This window comes from Leptonychotes weddellii, chromosome 16 (genome assembly GCF_054177405.1).
Source record: "Leptonychotes weddellii isolate Sample4059 chromosome 16, ASM5417740v2, whole genome shotgun sequence".
Taxonomy (NCBI): domain Eukaryota; kingdom Metazoa; phylum Chordata; class Mammalia; order Carnivora; family Phocidae; genus Leptonychotes; species Leptonychotes weddellii.
Window position 1 is genome coordinate 1,064,323 of NC_138384.1, and position 16,666 is coordinate 1,080,988.

The 16,666-nt window shown below is 51.6% G+C and overlaps 1 protein-coding gene across 3 annotated transcripts in view; it reads right to left on the reverse strand.

The window, feature by feature from the left end:
- Window positions 1-16,666, reverse strand: part of ZC3H18 (zinc finger CCCH-type containing 18) — a 61,410-nt gene that overhangs the window by 23,790 nt on the left and 20,954 nt on the right. For all 3 annotated transcript variants that reach the window (XM_081806238.1, XM_081806240.1, XM_081806239.1), the window contains 5 exons: window positions 10,931-11,079; window positions 10,510-10,602; window positions 9,491-9,648; window positions 4,183-4,300; window positions 2,711-2,979 (listed from right to left, as the gene is read on the reverse strand). In XM_081806238.1, the coding sequence (XP_081662364.1) occupies window positions 2,711-2,979; window positions 4,183-4,300; window positions 9,491-9,648; window positions 10,510-10,602; window positions 10,931-11,079 (787 nt within the window). The remainder of the gene's footprint in view (window positions 1-2,710; window positions 2,980-4,182; window positions 4,301-9,490; window positions 9,649-10,509; window positions 10,603-10,930; window positions 11,080-16,666) is intronic.

The following is a 16,666-nucleotide window of genomic DNA, read 5'->3' on the forward strand; positions in this document are numbered from 1 at the left end:
AAAAAAAAAAAAAGAAAATAATAATAAAATGAAAAGACAACCTACCGAATGAGAAAAAATATTTGCAAACCATCCACCTGATAAGGGGTTAACATACAAAATACGTAAGAGATTCATACACCTCAACTGCCAAAAGCAATCCAATTTAAAAATGGGCAATTTCCTGACCAGACATCTTCCAAAAGAGGACATCCAGATGGCCAACAGGTACACGAAAAGATGTGTCACCACCACTAATTATCAGGTAGGTATCGCGTCCCACCTTCTTCCAATGGCTGTCATCCAAAGCTGAACTGGTAACAGTGTCAGGGAGGGTGAGGAAAGGGAAGCCTCAGGCACCAGAACTACTGTGCGACCCAGCACACTTCTGGGTGAGTATCTGAAGGAAATGAGAACAAGAGACGCCTGCGCTCCGCTGCCCTCCTCAGCCTTCTTCTCAACGGGAGCACACGGGCCGGTGAACGGACGGAGAAAACGGGGGTGAGCCGCACAACGGACTATTACTCAGCCATAAAAAGGAGGACATCCTGCCATTTGTGAGGACCCGGACGGGCCCTGAGAAACAAGGCTAACTGAAGTAAGTCAGACGAAGAAAGACTCTCTCTTCTCACTGTACATGCTCCCTTCCATGTGGAATCTGAGCGGAACTCAGAGAGACGGAGAGCAGAATGGTGGCGGCCAAGTGCCGGGGTGCCGGAAATGGGGAGCTGCTTGTCAGACGGCACACCTTTCCAGTTATAAGGTGAGGAAGTTCTGGGGATCTCGTGTACACCACGGGGGCTGGGCGAGCAATTCTGTCTTGAGTACCGGAAAGCCGCTGAGAGAGTCGATCTTAACTGTTCTCGCCACACACGGAGGAGGCAGTTCCGTGAGGCGATGCTGGTGGTAACTCATCGCGGAGACCATTCGGCAGCACTATGCCTATCCACTCATCACACTGTACATTTTAGGTTTGTACAAGGTTACGTGTCAAGTGCATCTAATAAAGCTGGAATATAAAATAAGAGGCTTTCGCTCAAAAAAAAAAAAGAAAAAAAAGGACATCATCAAGAAAGCAAAACCGACAATGCAAAGTATGGAGAGGGGCATGCACGTGCAAGTTGGGTATCTGACAAGGGGTTTGTACCTCGAATATATACAACTCAGTAATAAAGACAATGAACAAATAATAAAATAAAAAAGTGGGCAAAGGATCTGAATAGACGTTTCTCTAAAGAACACACACCAAGAAGCACATGAAAAGATGCTCAGGAAAATGAAAATCAAGCCACGGAGAGCTACCATTTCATACCCAGTAGGACAGCTATAATAAAAAAAGATGGGCAATAATAAATAATCTGGAGGAAATAGGAAACCTCACACGTTTCTGGTGGGAATGTAAACTGATGCAGCTACGTAGGAAGATTCTAGAAATTCCTCAAATGGTTAAACATAGTTATCACATGACCCAGCAATTCCACTCCTAGGTGTATACCCAAGGGAAATGAAAACGATTTCCATGCAAAAACTTGTACCCAAATGCTCATACTCACAATAGCCAAAAGGTAGAAATAACCTAAATGTCCATCAACAAACAGGTGAACAAGATGTTGTATGCACACATCCACACAACGTAGTATTATTCAGCCACAAAAGGGAGTGAAGTATGGACACGTGAACTTCGGAAAGCATCTTGCCAAGGGAAAGGAGCCAATCACGAGAGACCACATGTTGTGTGATCCCATTTATATGAAATGTCCAGAGTAAGGAAACCTAGAGAGACAGAGAGTGGGCCAGTGGCTGCCAGGGGCTGGGAGGCGTTTGGGGATACTGAGTACGAGGTTCTGCTGGAGGCACAGAGGAGCGCACTCCACACCACTGACCGGCCACTTTGAACAGAGGTGCCGCAGCACATGCAGACTTCATCTCACGAGGCTGTAAATACACCGACAAAGCTTCCTCCAATTCCATGATTTTCTGAGGACTGCCTGTCCTGCTCTAGCACTCAAATATACATATGCATGTATTTTGTTTATTTTTAAAAGGCTTATTTTAGAGAGAGAGAGAGAGAGAGGAAGAGAGGGAGCAAGTGATGGGAGGGGCAGAGGGAGAGAAAATCTCAAGGAGACTCCACACTGAACGTGGAGCCTGACGCAGGGCTCAATCCCGAGACCCTGAGATCACGACCTGAGCCGAAATCACAAGTCGGACGCTCAGCCGACGGAGCCACCCAGGCATCCCCTGTCTGTATTTTAAACAACAAGTGCCGTATGAAGGCCCAGAACCTGCCCTGCCCCTTGGGCCCCTCTGTGCTGCCTGTGGTCAGCGCCCACCCCAGTGGTCACCCGGGCAGCTCTCCGGACGCAGTCCAGCAGCATCACTAGCACCCAGCCAGCCAGCTCACCGGAGGCCTGCCCTCCGCACGAGACCCCAGAGCGCCACCCGCTGGCCGGCAACCTCCCACCCCCTCTGCCAAAGCAGGGGGGCTGGGAATTCACAACTTCCCTGATTTAGGGTGATGATAAGGAGCTCTTGGTGCGCATTTCCACCGTAACACACACACTACAGGACGGGGTGGCACCTGCCCCTCAAAACACCATTTCCCAGCCACGACTGTGGGACTGCAGGCACCGGGCCACGGGAAGCAGACAGGACCTGTGACCAACTGGCGAGCCCCCTCCTCTCCGGGCCCGGGGCCACCATCCCAGAGCCCAGCTGGCGGATGGCCTACCTTGGCGGCTGCGGGGAACGGGGCTTCGGCTTCTCTTTCTCCTTCTCGCGCTCCTTCTCCCGGTCGCGGTCTCTGTGCTGTCGGTCCTTCTCATCCCGCTTGGCTCGCTCTCTCTCCCACTCCTCTTTCCTCCGCTGCCGCTCCTTGTCACGCTCCCGCTCGCGTTCCCGCTCACGCTCCCGCTGCCGGCGCTCCCGCTCTCGGTCCCGCTCCCGCTCCCGCTCGCGCTCCCGCTGTCGGTTCTCCCGCTCCCGCTCGCGCTCCCGGTCCTAAAGCCAAACACACGTGCTGGGTGGCACCTGGCACCAAGTGCAGGCGGCACACTGAAGGCCACGGGGAACGATCTCAAGTGCTCACTCTGTTCCCAAGCTTCTCCTTAAAACAGCGTTAAGCCACGAGCCAGAGGCCAGCCTGGGACCCAACCTAACAGCTCAGCACCACCTGCCTCCCGCCTCAGCCCTTCCAGTGAGGGGTGGACACGACCTGGCAAGGCCTCTCGTGGGCTTGGACCAAAGCACTCTGCTTGCTGGAGCCTGGTACAGAGGGCGCGCCCCAAAGTGGTGGCCCTTGCTTTCCTATGCACAACCCCTGAACATCTTTCTGAACCAGTCTGCACTCATCCGTTCATTTCCACTAATATTCAAAGGTAAAACAATAAAGCCCAAATCACAGCACGAAGACGGGTTTTAGGCTCCAGGTGGCCTTGTGGGGAAATGAAGCACGTTCCTGCTCTTTCCCTGGCCCGCATCCTCGGACATGGTGGGGGAGAGAGGTGACGGAAAGGGTGCTTGCGGCACCCGTACCCCGGCAGCCTGGCCCCACCGATGCTCTATCAGGGAGAGAGGCACAGGATGGTCAACCATGGTCCCACCACCCATGGGTTCCCAGGGCAGTCACTTCCTTTTGGTCCTGAAAACTCAAAACTCTGTCATATGAGTCACAGGACAAAGACCGCCCCACTGCTCCCACCAGACCTTTTCTCAGCGGCAGGTTCCCCACCACTCTGAAAACATGAGGGACTCAAAACACTGAAACATGTTCGTTCATCGAAAAATACCAATACAGAATAGTCCTCCAGGAGACCACCGTGGCACAGCTGGGGAGAGGCCCAGGTTATGAAAATGGAGGGGGACAGCACAATTATAAACGGTATTACTAAGAAGTCTGAAGGAGGAATTTGTTCAGGAGGGTGGAACACACTCCCATGCAAGCTTATATTAATATTAATAACCCAATCGGCAAACCTAAGTTTAAAAAAAAACATAGCAGGACTACAGGTCAATTAAAGGAAGTCTCTGTTCAAACCACTACCAATTCAATCTGTGGATCTGTTCTCCGCAGTTAATTTAGGCTTGAAACTGACACACTGCCAACACAGGACTAAGACCGTATGAAGTCCTATAAAATAAAAAGGGGATCATTTTAAGGAATTGCCCAGTGAGCTCAGATGTGCACACCTGCATCCCACTTACCCGGTAATTATGGTACGGCTCCGTCTCCGTATACTGCACCCGGAAGTTCTCGTACTGCCCGCCACGCCAGAAACGCTCGATTTCATAGTCGTAATACGGGTCTGCGTAAGGCTCTAGTCTGAAAACAGAGCCCGGGAAAAGTAAATCTTGCCACTTGGGAATATTAATGCAAAAACATTACATAAAATGTTAGCAAACAGAATCCGACACCACGTTACGAAAACAGACACCATGACTCAGTGGGATTTCTTCCAGGAGTGCAAGGTTGGGCCAATACGAGGAGATTCATGACAAACCTAGAGAGAAAAATCACAGGACTGCACCCACAGATGGTAGCAATGACTGGGACAAGAGTAGCCACTCCTGGTGACAAAACGGAAGGGAAGTGGAGGTGGCGCTTTCCTAATGTGACCACACATATGTGTGCACTGTGGGACTGAAGCCATGGGCACAGAGGGGCGTTTCTATAAGGCCAGGCCAAGGCGAGGAGGCCACGGCCTCCAGGAGGTGGGACAGAGGCCCAGCCACAACCAGGAGGCCAGAGACTGGGCGAAAAGGAAAAAGATCTACACCTGGAAACTGAGGCACAGTAAAGCCACTCCAAGCAGCCAGAAGAACCCAGCGGGGCAGACCGAGACCAAATACTCACTGCTTGGGAGAGAGAGTGGTCTGCATTTACAACAGTAAGCAAGAAACAAAAATACTGAGGAACAAAGTTCATTTAACCAGAAACGAGCAGAACGTATTTGAGGAAAATTTCACAACACTCTCAAGAGAACATAAAGAAATGGAAAAATGTTCCATGCTCATGGATTGGAAGAACAAACACTGTTAAAATATCTACACATTTGGGGTGCCTGGGTATTATGCTAAGTGAAATAAGTCAATCAAAGAAAGACAATTATCATGATTCCACTTGCATGTGGAATTTAAGAAACAAAACAGAGGACCATAAGGGAAGGGAGGGAAAAATAAAATAAGACGAAATCAGAAAGGGAGAGAAACCATGGGAGACTCATAAGGATAGAGAACTGAGGGTTGCTGGAGGGGAGGAGGTGGGGGACGGGCTGGATGGGGGATGGGCATTAAGGAGGGCACCTGTTAGGATGACACTGGGTGTTCTATGGAAGTGATGAATCACTGAATTCTACTCCAGAAACCAATACTGCACTGTATGTTAACTACCTAAAATTGAAACAAAAACAAACACAGAAAACACTGGAAAGACACAAAAACACACGTGAATAAATGAGACAATGTTCCCTGTGTTGGGTCAGGATGACCAGACACTGGCAAGAAGTCAGCTGTCTGTCCGTTAATTAATAAACGTAGGGTAATCCCAGTACAAACAGCAGTGAGCTTCTGCATGAAGCTAGACAAGCTGGCTCTCAGGTGCACAGGGAGACAGAGGAAAGGGAGACCAGCCAAGAAAGACACGCCCTCTGAGACAATAAGCCACGGTAGAAGGCCTTTCTGGGGAGGAAAGGAATGGCCCACAGGAATGTGACAGGAAACCCAGAGACAGACCCCAGCAGGGAGGATAAAGGAGCCTCCCGCAGGGAACCACCACTAACCTCCGCGAGGAAGGTGAGGAGACCCCACCTTACCCACGGACCCAGAGGACCTGCCCTGGGGATGTCTGGGACCCCGATGGAGGAAAGAGGAAATGTAAACCCAGCAACACGTGGGCATTCTTACAGGGATTTCTTGGCTCGAGACCAACTCTCCCCTTTGAGTAAGCTGGTGGGGGAAACCGAGGTGCCTACAACCCACAGAGGTGTTGCTCTGGGGAGCCGCCTAGGCCTACGCCAGGCAGAGCATCTGGTTCACCTGATGGCCTCCAGCAGGCTGCTTTCTGGGAGGCCTCCCCCCCGGCTCGTCCAGGACCTCCGGCAGGCCCCCCCAAGGCTGGCTCTGTGGATGACACAGCTCTCTTTCATTCCAAGCAGCCAGACATCTTCCTAAGCACCTAAGCCCCACACTACTCAGATCGTACTTAAGACAGGGGTCAGGAATGGCAGAGGCCTGCTGCAGCCAGAACGGAAGAGAGAATGCGGCCCCCGAGGCACCAGCACCATCTTCAGCCAATTGAGGCCCTGAGGGGCCCTTTCCCAAGCGGATGTGAGGGTGTGTGTTCTCTCAAAGGAGGGCTGTGCCTGCCGATTCGTGTTTGGGAAACTGGGTAAGCGGGGTGTAAACGGGCCCTCTCCTGCGGGACTGCTCAGACCCGGAGGGCACGGCCAGCCGGCTGCGCAAACAGCAGTAGCTCGATGGACGCACACCGGTAAGGGCTCCAGCCCAGGCCCAGGTTACTGCTGTTGACAGCTCCCGCCAAGGACCCATTCCTCGCAGCTGACACCCTGGGGCTCGTCTGCCAGTTCCCACCGTCCTGTGGGCTCAGCGTAGCATTCTGGGTTCACACCCCACCCCAGCAGCCTGTGCAGAGAGGTTTCCTTCCTCCCTCCTTTCCTAAGTAGGCTCCAAGCCCACCACGGGGCTTGAACTCATGACCCCGAGATCAAGAGTCGTGTGCTCCTCTGACTGAGCCAGCTGGGCGCCCTGAGATGACATTTCTTAATGTCTTGTGCATGTCAGATCCCATGAGTTGGTCGGCATCTGAATAAAGTGCCTCAGGTGGTGGAAAGAAGCTCCTAAAGCTATGAATTGGGGTCTGTCTAGAAAGGCACTATTTTTACCAAATGATCCTGCTGGACAAATTAATTCCAAATAATAGCATAAAGAGAACACCTGTTTTCCTGTCCTTTATGCCACCTCAGAGAGCTTCCTCACAGCTCCTGAGCAGGCACCTCCCCAGTGGGTCTCCAACGAAGCACCCAGCTCCGTGTTACCGGAGCCCGACCATGATAAGGCCAGCAGGCGCCACCACGTGACAGCGATTCAGAATTTTCCATCCCTACCCTCAGCGTCAGGCCAGGGAGCCCAGGTCCCGGGAACGGATGTCCACGTTCTCAGACCTCAGTGGGTGGGCAGCAGAATCACCCAGAAGGCTTGTTAGCAGCCAGCTGGGCTCCACCCGCCCTTGACGCTCGGATGGGGGCATTTCTGACAAGCCCCCCGGCCCGGTGTGCTGCTGGTCCCGAGGCCACCCCCGGAGCTCAGCCCTCGGGCCTGTGCCCCCCTCCCCTCGCCTGGCACACACAGGGACCTTGGTCACAGGCCTGCTGCGCTGCCGGCTGAGGGGCACCTGGGCACCAAAGTGGAGACGCTACAGGCTCCTAGGAAAGAACTAGTAATGCTGGGCTTTCTGAGTTTTCCATCACTGGCCCTTGAACTGCTGTTAAGCTCCCTGCTTGGTGCCTCAGCTGCCCCGCACGCTCTCTGCCAAGTGCTCCGTGTGAGGCTGGCCCACAGCAGGTGCCCTGGGAGCTGGTGAGGCCGGGGTGGACAAGGGCTCTGTCCTGGCCCTGGCCCATCGCTGCCCACAGGGCTCCTGCACCCCAGCCTCCTCGCCCACCTCAGAGACGTCAGTGTAGCTGGCCAGCGTCCCCTCCTCAGTGGCTGGACTCCCAGCACCTCCTCCAGCCTCTCCCCTCCCTCCCTGCAGGGGTGGGGGCGCTGCTTCCTGAGGGTGCTGCTCCCAGAGTCTAGTAGACAGCGTGTCTTTACGTTACATGCTCTTCGTTACAATAGCCAGGGGGAGGGGGGGGTCTCCTCTGCTTAGTGGACACCAACGGACACAGCAGAGGTGGCTTCCGCCCTGACCCACGCTGGGACCCTGTTCCCGGAGGTCCTGACTGACAAGGTCTGGCTGGGGCCTGGCCCACGAGTGTCGCAGAAGCCCTGGTTCATCAGCCCCAAGGCCCTGATGTTCAAACACCAAACCCGAGTGAGAACTTGGCTCAAAGGCCCATCTTCAGAGGCTTTACAGGCTGAAGGCCCTGCAGCGGGGAACCCCCGCCCCCAGCAGAGGAGGTGCGGAGTCGGCAGCCAGCGTCAGCCCAGTACCAAGTGCAAGGTGGGAGGCCCAGACCCAGACTCGCCACAATGGTCCTCAGGAGGCACGTGTTCAAGTCCCCGCTCCAAATAGGGCTGGGAAACACAGTGGCAAGGGTGAACCTTGAGATTCTAAACCTTTTCTTTCAGGGCTCAGAATGACCACACTCAGGGAGCACCCTCTGCTCCGTGCTAGTCACATGCCCCGCACCAGAGCTCCCGGGATCCCCCCCCACCCCCCGCAAGGCAAGATGATCACTGGCATCTGACACAAGGAAAATACGAGGCCTCAGGACATGAAGGGAGCCGCACGACTTAGCAGACATTTCTGACTCCCATGTTCCTGTCCGGGATCTGACACGACTCCATACCCAGAATGACAAAACACAGAGGTCTGAACTCCATCTTTCAATCTCCACGCATCGACCTCTGAGCTGTTCTCTGCCATGGCAGGCGTGGACCAAAGCACTTCTCCTCCTTTCTGTACATGTGACAGGAGGGTCCTGAGACAGCCTGGTGGGAGCAGGTCAGGGCGCCGGAGTCCTGACACACAAGCCCCGCAGGAGCCCCTCCCCTCCGCGCCATCCACCAGCACCTCAGCCAGAGCCCGGCGACGGGGCCTTCCCGGAAGCAAGCATGAACGCATGTCGCTACAATCCTGACACGATGCTGAAGCCGGCTCTGATCACAGGCCGAATGCCACGCCATCCCTGTGACCTGGGCCCACACTGCAGCTGCTGCTCAGGAGAAACCTGCCTAATTCTGCTCCACAGAGGGGAGCACAACGAAGCCGGCCTTCCTTCCTCTGCAACCGGAGCACGGGCAGATGAGAGCTTTACTTAACATTACACGATTTCTAAAACCCTGACTTAGGTTTTCTACCATGTGTACTTCGGTAATGAGTCTCTAAAAGACCAGCAGTAAAACATCTGGGAGAAAAAACAACAAAGACAGCATTTACAACGAAAAGGGTCACACCTGCCAAGTTCCTGGACTCTGGTGACAGTCTTATGGGGGCCTGGAGGGCGGGCAGAGGCAGACCAACAAGGCTCCAAGAACACCTGTAGAAGCTCTCCGAGCTCAGAGGGACCCACAGGGAGGCGAGCCCTCCCCAGGCGCACGGCCCTGGCAGAGCTGACACCCTTCCTCACGGAGCAAAAAACCAAGGAAAGTTCATGCAAAGCGTCTGAAAGGATCCTGGGGATGCCATTCTTAGTCCAGGACAGGGGACAAGCATAGGCCCGCAATGCCTGAGGGAACCTATGTGCCTCTGCTCTCCAGAGCCCGGGCTCACACAGCTGGGGACAACTTAATACTTTATCAAAAGGGAAGGAAGAGACAGAACTGTTCTTACACTGTGTCTCGGACATCTCTGGTGATACGGTAATTCCAATCTCGGAAAACTTCATTCTCCTTGTCAAACTCCCGTTCATCTTCACCAATGGTCACCGTAAACCTTTTCTCTTCAAAATCAGGCTCCTGTTCTTTTCGAATGGTTGCTTTTTTTAAAACCTACCATTGTAAGAAGAAGTCAATGCCGGTTACTGTTTAGAAAAGCAAAAGGAAGCCTGTCCTGGTGTGACCCGTGGAGCCCCGGCCACCATGGCCGAGTGGCCCGCATGCGCGGTGGGGGAGATGCACCTCAGCTCTGGGCCTGGAGCGCGCGGTCACTGCACCTGGCAGTCAGGACAGGCCCGCTCAGTAGTGCCACGGAGCTCGCTCACATTCCACAAAGGGGTGAGAGAGCTGGCCACCTCCTAGAAATAGTCCTGACAGTGAGCTGGGAAGCCCCAGACAGTCACTCGGTGAGGAAGCCCAAGTGTGGAGAGGAAGGTGAGGCTGCTGGTGGCATAAAAGCCACATGGAGTGGTTCCAGTCTCAGAGGAAAGGAGGGGTGGTGGGGTGTGTGCTGAGCGAGGGAGGAGAAGGGTTTTGTCTTAGTCTTCACTTCCCTGGAGAGAAGTGGGGGCTCCGCAAGCAGGCCTGGTGCCGACGGACCACTAGCCTGACCGCCAGGGCCACAGTACGGAGGGAGGGAGCGGGGAGGGAGGGGAGGGCGGTCTCAGAAGAGGACAGCTCCTCCACAGGCAGGGGCCCCTGGCTAAGTCTCCGGGGAGGGGCACTGGGCGGCCGGCGGCTGGGCTGTGGGGGCTGCTGCTGCCCAAGCCACGGGAAGGCAGCAGGCCTGTGTGCTGTGACCTCGCGCACCGCGGAGACATCGACAGACATCAGTTTCCTTTTGTAACTCCTCAGAGAAATATATCCTCACTTCAGAGACTTTACTGGGTTTTCAATCCTTGTCTCTGAATCAAAGAAATGCTACTTTTGCTCAAGGAGCGCTGCTAGCATTTTCTTCTCGGGCTGTCTGGTTACCTCCTTCGCGTGCCGGAGTCCTCGTTCCCAGGCACTCTCTGTGGGGGGCTCTGGAGGGGGTGGAGGCAAAATTTCATCAACTACTGGCCCACCCTATTAAAAAACGAGAAGGAAAAAGTTGAGAAAGCAAGCAAAACTTTAAAATTTATAAAGAAACGGGAGCAAAAACCCCAGTGAGAGCGTTCGTGGCTGCACACCACCCGCTCTCCGAGCCTCAGTCTGGCCCCTGACCCGCTGCCCTGCCTGAATCTAGAATTACCTCCACATGGAGACACGGAAGCATCTGGAAGGCGACTCAGTGACTGTGTGACGTCACAGAAGTGCCTTTTACACAAGGTGTGTTAATGTGCTGTAAGCTGAAGATTCAGAGAGCTTAGATGTCCCATCTGCTAGCGGTTAAAGAAAAGAGGTGTTCACGCACCCATGGGTTGGCAGGCATCAGTGGGTGAGGTCCAAGAGGCGGGGCACCATTAGGCGGGAAAGGTTCGGCTTTGGTGATTAAGGAATAGTTGCCCTTGTCGTTGACTCCAGGATGTATAAACCTACAGTTCATTCCCCACGTGCAGTTCCCTAAGGAGACAAAAGCCAGGTCAGAAAGGGGAGAAGAGAACCAGAGCGCACAGGTAGGCTTCCTGCCCGTTCTGCCTGCAGCGGCAGCAGCCTGGGGGCAGTGTCGGGAGCAGCGGCTCTACGGAGGCCTGGGGAGGCCCCCCCCCTCCCCCCGCCACCGCGTGCTCCAGGGCTCCTGCCGCAGCCCTCGCCGTCTCACTCGCTGTGTCACCTGAGCACGGACAGGCCCCAAGGCAGGCGGCTGCGGCGGCAGAGTCAGAGCTCAGAGCGGGGCCGACCGGGCCCACGCCTCACGCCTGAACCGGGCACAGCAACCACCAGCCCCCCCCACACACAGGTGCCTGGCAGGCAGGCCGGGAAGGTCTCGGGGCCAGAGCCCGGGCTGAGGAGCCTCCCGCGAGCAGTACTTCCTAAGGGCTCCTGAAAGGGGCTGGGGTCATGTGGTCGAGGAAACACAGACCCCGTTCCTAAGTCACTCTGGGAAGAGTTCATCGCCCCCTAAAAACAGTGAAGTCCCAGAGCTTCTCAGACAATCCGAGGCCGCCCCCTGCTCTGTGAGGTGGTCTCCCACTCGGGGGACACTGCACCCCCAGGAGGGCTCCGAGGTGCGCGGGCATGATCCTTATCCTGACTCCAAACACTGCGATCGCCTCGAGAATTCTGCGTCTGTCTCGGGGCGTCTCTACCAGCTCTGTAAATCTGCATTTCTCCCACCAAAAGTCTCACAAACCATCCCAGGAAACTTCTGTGCTTGAAAATGTGTGAGAGAGACAAGATATAGAGGACTGTAACATACTGGGTGTTCATACTTTACAAAAAAACAACAAAAAATGTCATCTTTTAGAATTACTCCCTAACAGAACACCAAGATGATTCAAGGAAACCACTTGACTTTTCAGAGCAGAAGGCAAGAAGTCCAAGTTTTAATTTAATTAGTAAGTGAACCACTTTTTAATAAAAATTTAATATGGGGGGGTGCCTGCTCAATTGGTGGAGCGTGCGACTCTTGATCTCAGGGTCACGAGTGTGAGCCCCACATTGGGCGGATATTATTTTTTATTTTATTTTATTTTTATTTATTTTTAAATATTTTATTTATTTGACAGAGAGAGACACAGCGAGAGAGGGAACACAAGCAGGGGGAGTGGGAGAGGGAGAAGCAGGTTTCCCGCCGAGGAGAGAGCCCGACGTGGGGCTTGATCCCAGGACCCTGGGATCATGACCTGAGCTGAAGGCAGACGCTTAACGACTGAGCCACCCAGGTGCCCCTTATTTTATTTTTGTGAAGATTTTATTTATTTATTTCACATAGAGAGACACAATGAGAGAGGGAACACAAGCAGGGGGAGTGGCAGAGGGAGAAGCAGGCCTCCTGCCGAGCAGGGAGCCTGATGCGGGACTCGATCCCAGCACCCTGGGATCATGACCTGAGCCGAAGGCAGATGCTTAACAACTGAGCCACTCAGGCACCCCCGGAGATTACTTTAAAAAAAAAAAAATAATAAAACACATGAATAAAAATAAAAATTTAATTTTTTAAATGTAATATCTATTTAAGAGTAAAAAGAAATATGGCATAAATATCTAATTTTAAAAACATTTTCAATGGGTTAACATGTAGTTAAATTTTAAACCATCTTTTAATATATATTCCCTTCTAAATGTAATATTCCACTTGAATGTTTCTATCAACAAAACACATTTTTCCTTGTATAACATAAAGAGAAATAATCATTTGGTATTTAAGAAAAAGCTAAATTTGACATCATGAACATTTAAGCTTGTATTAAAACCAACCTAATAACATAGTGACATGAATTAAATGCAAAATAAAGTATGCTTAAAACTAATTCTCTGGAAATGCAAAAATAACTAACTTTTAAAATTCTTAAGAGTGTTAGAGAGATCACATAAGTCAGAGGCTGGGAAATATTACACTATGAGGGTGTCAGATCCCAGAGTCTCAGAGAGCTTTACAGAAAACAGACCTTGTATGCAGTCCTGCATCTAAATAAAGGACTGTCAAGCCCTTCCCCATCTGTCACAGAGCTCACACGGTATCCTCACTGATGTGCAGGTAAAAGACTAATGGAGGTTTTCTGCAGAAAATCTGCAAGTACAGGAAAGTATTAATAAACTCCAGGTTTCCATAACTTTTTTAACCAAACATAGGTACCTGGGTGGTGGATAAATGGGTATTTGAGAATCACAGTTCTTTTTTGTATGTAAAATATTTTTTTAAAAGATTTTACTTATTTATTTTAGAGAGAGAGAGAGAGTGCGAGTGTGTGGAGGGGGAGAGGGAAGAGGAAAGAAGCCCAAGCAGACTCCAACTGAGCGTGGAGCCCAGCACGGGGCTTAACTCATGACCCTGAGATCATGACCTGAGCTGAAACTAAGAGTCGGACACCACCCAGGTGCCCCTATATGTAAAATATTTTCAAAACAAAACCAAAAACATCACCCAATGAGCCCACTGACAAAAAAGATCTTTCCTTGCTCCCACAGGCAGGAGGAGAAAAGAGGAACAGAAGAAATCAGTCAGGAGTGCCAGAGGCAAGAGCAGCGGCCTGTACCCCCTGAGACTCTGGTGGGTGACAGGAGCCTGTCCTCATGGACCGTGTGCAGCTGGGTGTGCAAAGATCCCGGATGGACATGTCTTGATTCCTGGCCACCAAACACAAGAAGGTTGCTCCAGGCAGAAGGAGGGGAGGTCTACAAGCACCTACCACCAGGACAGATGCCCAGCACACGCAGGGAGGAGGGAGCACAGGAGCTGTCCACTCCCAGTAGCCTTTTGATTTTTATTAAGATTTTACGTCATCTCTACGCCTGATATGGGACTCGAACTCACAACCCTGAGATCAAGATTTGCACACTCCATCAACTGAGCCAACCATCCACTAGCCTTATTTTTTTTAAATCTTTATTTATTTAGTTATTTTTAAAGATTTTATTTATTTGACAGAGAGAAAGACAGCGAGAGAGGGAACACAAGCAGGGGGAGTGGGAGAGGGAGAAGCAGGCTTCCCGCTGAGCAGGGAGCCCGATGCGGGATTCAATCCCAGGACCCTGAGATCATGACCTGAGCCAAAAGCAGACGCTTAATGACTGAGCCACCCAGGCGCCCCCCACTAGCCTTTTTAAAAGTGAATTTTTATCTGTGTAGAAAAAAGCCTGGAAGGAAACACCCCAAATTGCTGGATGGTAGAAAGACTTTTATCTTTTACTGTCCTACTCTGTTAGTATGTATTACTTCCATAATTTAAAAAAGCATTTTGTTTAGGGAAAAATATTCTCTACAAAGTGGAGGCAAAAATCTCGTTTTAAAACTATATGGTCTTCTACTTCCAAATGAAACTTCACAAACACAGAATTTATGTGGACTGTGACTCTGACCGGGGAAAGAAACAGGCTCCTAATGATTTAACGACTCCACGTGGGGACACTGGCTTAACGAGCCAGCAGGGAACAAGGAGAACTGGAAGCATGGTCACGGCGGCAGGACGGGGGACAAGATTCTTCGCGAAGGCACCGATAATGTTTGATTTCGTAACTGAATGGTGGGCATCTTAGAAACTACTGTTTTTTTAATCATCATATAAGCCTGTGGAGACACTATTATTTTATATATATGAAATATTTATAGGTATGAAATAAAAGTAGCACACAAGAATATATCCCAATACTCTAAAAGGTATTCAGTGAGGTCTCCATGCTTCCAGGGCCCTCGACCAGAGACAGTTATCAATTTGCTGGGGATGGATCAATCAATCAATCGATGTATCCACCCCCACGTTTGCCCCACTTGTACCCTGTGTGTTGACCCTTGCTTCTCTCACTAAATCACAGATCCATGAAAAAGGAACCTGCGTGCGCATTACCAACACACCCACGGCCAGCGAGACACACACGACCTTTGCAGAAAACCTACCCAGTCCTTCCGCAGCCATCAGAGGAACTGAACCCAGAGATGATGGGACACCAAAGCCACGTCTCCGGCGGCAGTAAGCCACTGCTCACAACCACACCACTGACCAATCCACGGACCCGCCCCGCCCCTCCTGCAGCATGCAACGTCAGGAGAAGAAAGCAGATCTGCGGGCGTGCTCACGAGCACGTACGCACGCCTACGCGCGCCGGCTCCAGAGAGACGACTAGATCGGTTTGCTGGCTGTCAGTACGGCGCGGCACCCGCTTCGTCTATGGGCTGTCCTCGCCGTGTCCGCGAGGCGTCCCGCTACCACATTATTTCTAAGTAAGACACGGCGGTCCCATTTCCTGTTAGTCTGAGTAACTCAGAATAGAAAATAAATACAGGGATTGTAAAAATCGGGAGGTTTAGAGTGCTTCATGGTTTTAAGAAATTACCAGTGGAAGGAAGGCAGGATATGTAAAAATGGAACCATTCAATATTAAGGACAAACTGAGAATCTATAAACATGTATCCTAATGGGTATCAAGTCCCACGTCCATCACGTGCAAGTTTTTAACAACAGAACACAAACAACTCAGGAGTACTTTCCTTTCCCATTTCACTGACAACCAGTCACCTCTCAGGGTATCTGAGATATTTTAATTTCTCTAACGAATACCTTCACTGTCTAGCTGAAATAATTAAAATAATATCTGGGCTGCTGCTTTGTAAACAATGTTGACTTGAAACCAGAAGTTCTTTAACTTCTAGATCTTAGGAGCCCAAAGCATCACAAATGGTCGGATCTATTGGTATTCACTATAGAAATTAAGACTGAAAAAATTTAAAGACATAGTATATGCTATGTGTAACTTACGGTAACAATACATTAGCATAAGTGTTTCATGAAAAGTAACTTTTAAAAATACTTAATGACACGAGCAGAATTCTCTCCTTTTTGCAAACCTCTTTCAAGCTGACAGGAACACAGAAGACAGCGGCTCTCTCTTGTCGGCTTCTGCATTCAGTTTGCCAGGACAGCTCGTTTGTGCTGAAGTAGGTGAAGGAAAGCCAGCCTCAGCGACTCTCGCGTGTCCCTGAGGCCACTTGAACCTTGTCAAGCAAGCCTTCTCGGCCGTTTGTTGCCGGTGGGGTCTGTAACCCTCGCGCTGAACATTTCTGACTGTTCCACAGATGCGCACTGCTCCGCCTCAAACTGCGAGTGGACTTTCTACGCAGGTGTGATTCTGGGACACCATGCAACAGTCATCTGGAAAAGTCATTAAGCACCGCAGGTGGAGATTCAGGCCCTCCAAAATTCTGACTTTCACGTGAGAGCCCAAAGTCATCATTAGCAACAGATACTGTCAGCTGTTCTCCTGGAGGTGGTGGGCTCACTTTGTTTCGGAGGAGACTGTGCCCTGTGTCCTGCAGCAGTCCCCGCTCACGGCGCAAGCCTCGCGTGCCCTCCCTGGAGATGCGGCTGGCACCTTCCTGTGTGGCACCTCCCAGCTGAGGGGCTCTGGGAGCGCTCGCATCTCGTCAGGCTGAATGTGGGAAAGACCAGCACTATGGGGTCTTCCTCGGGCGATGGACGTGCTCTACAGCTGGATTGTGGTGACGGCCACACAACTTGGTAAATTTAATAAAAATCATTGAATTGTATGCTTA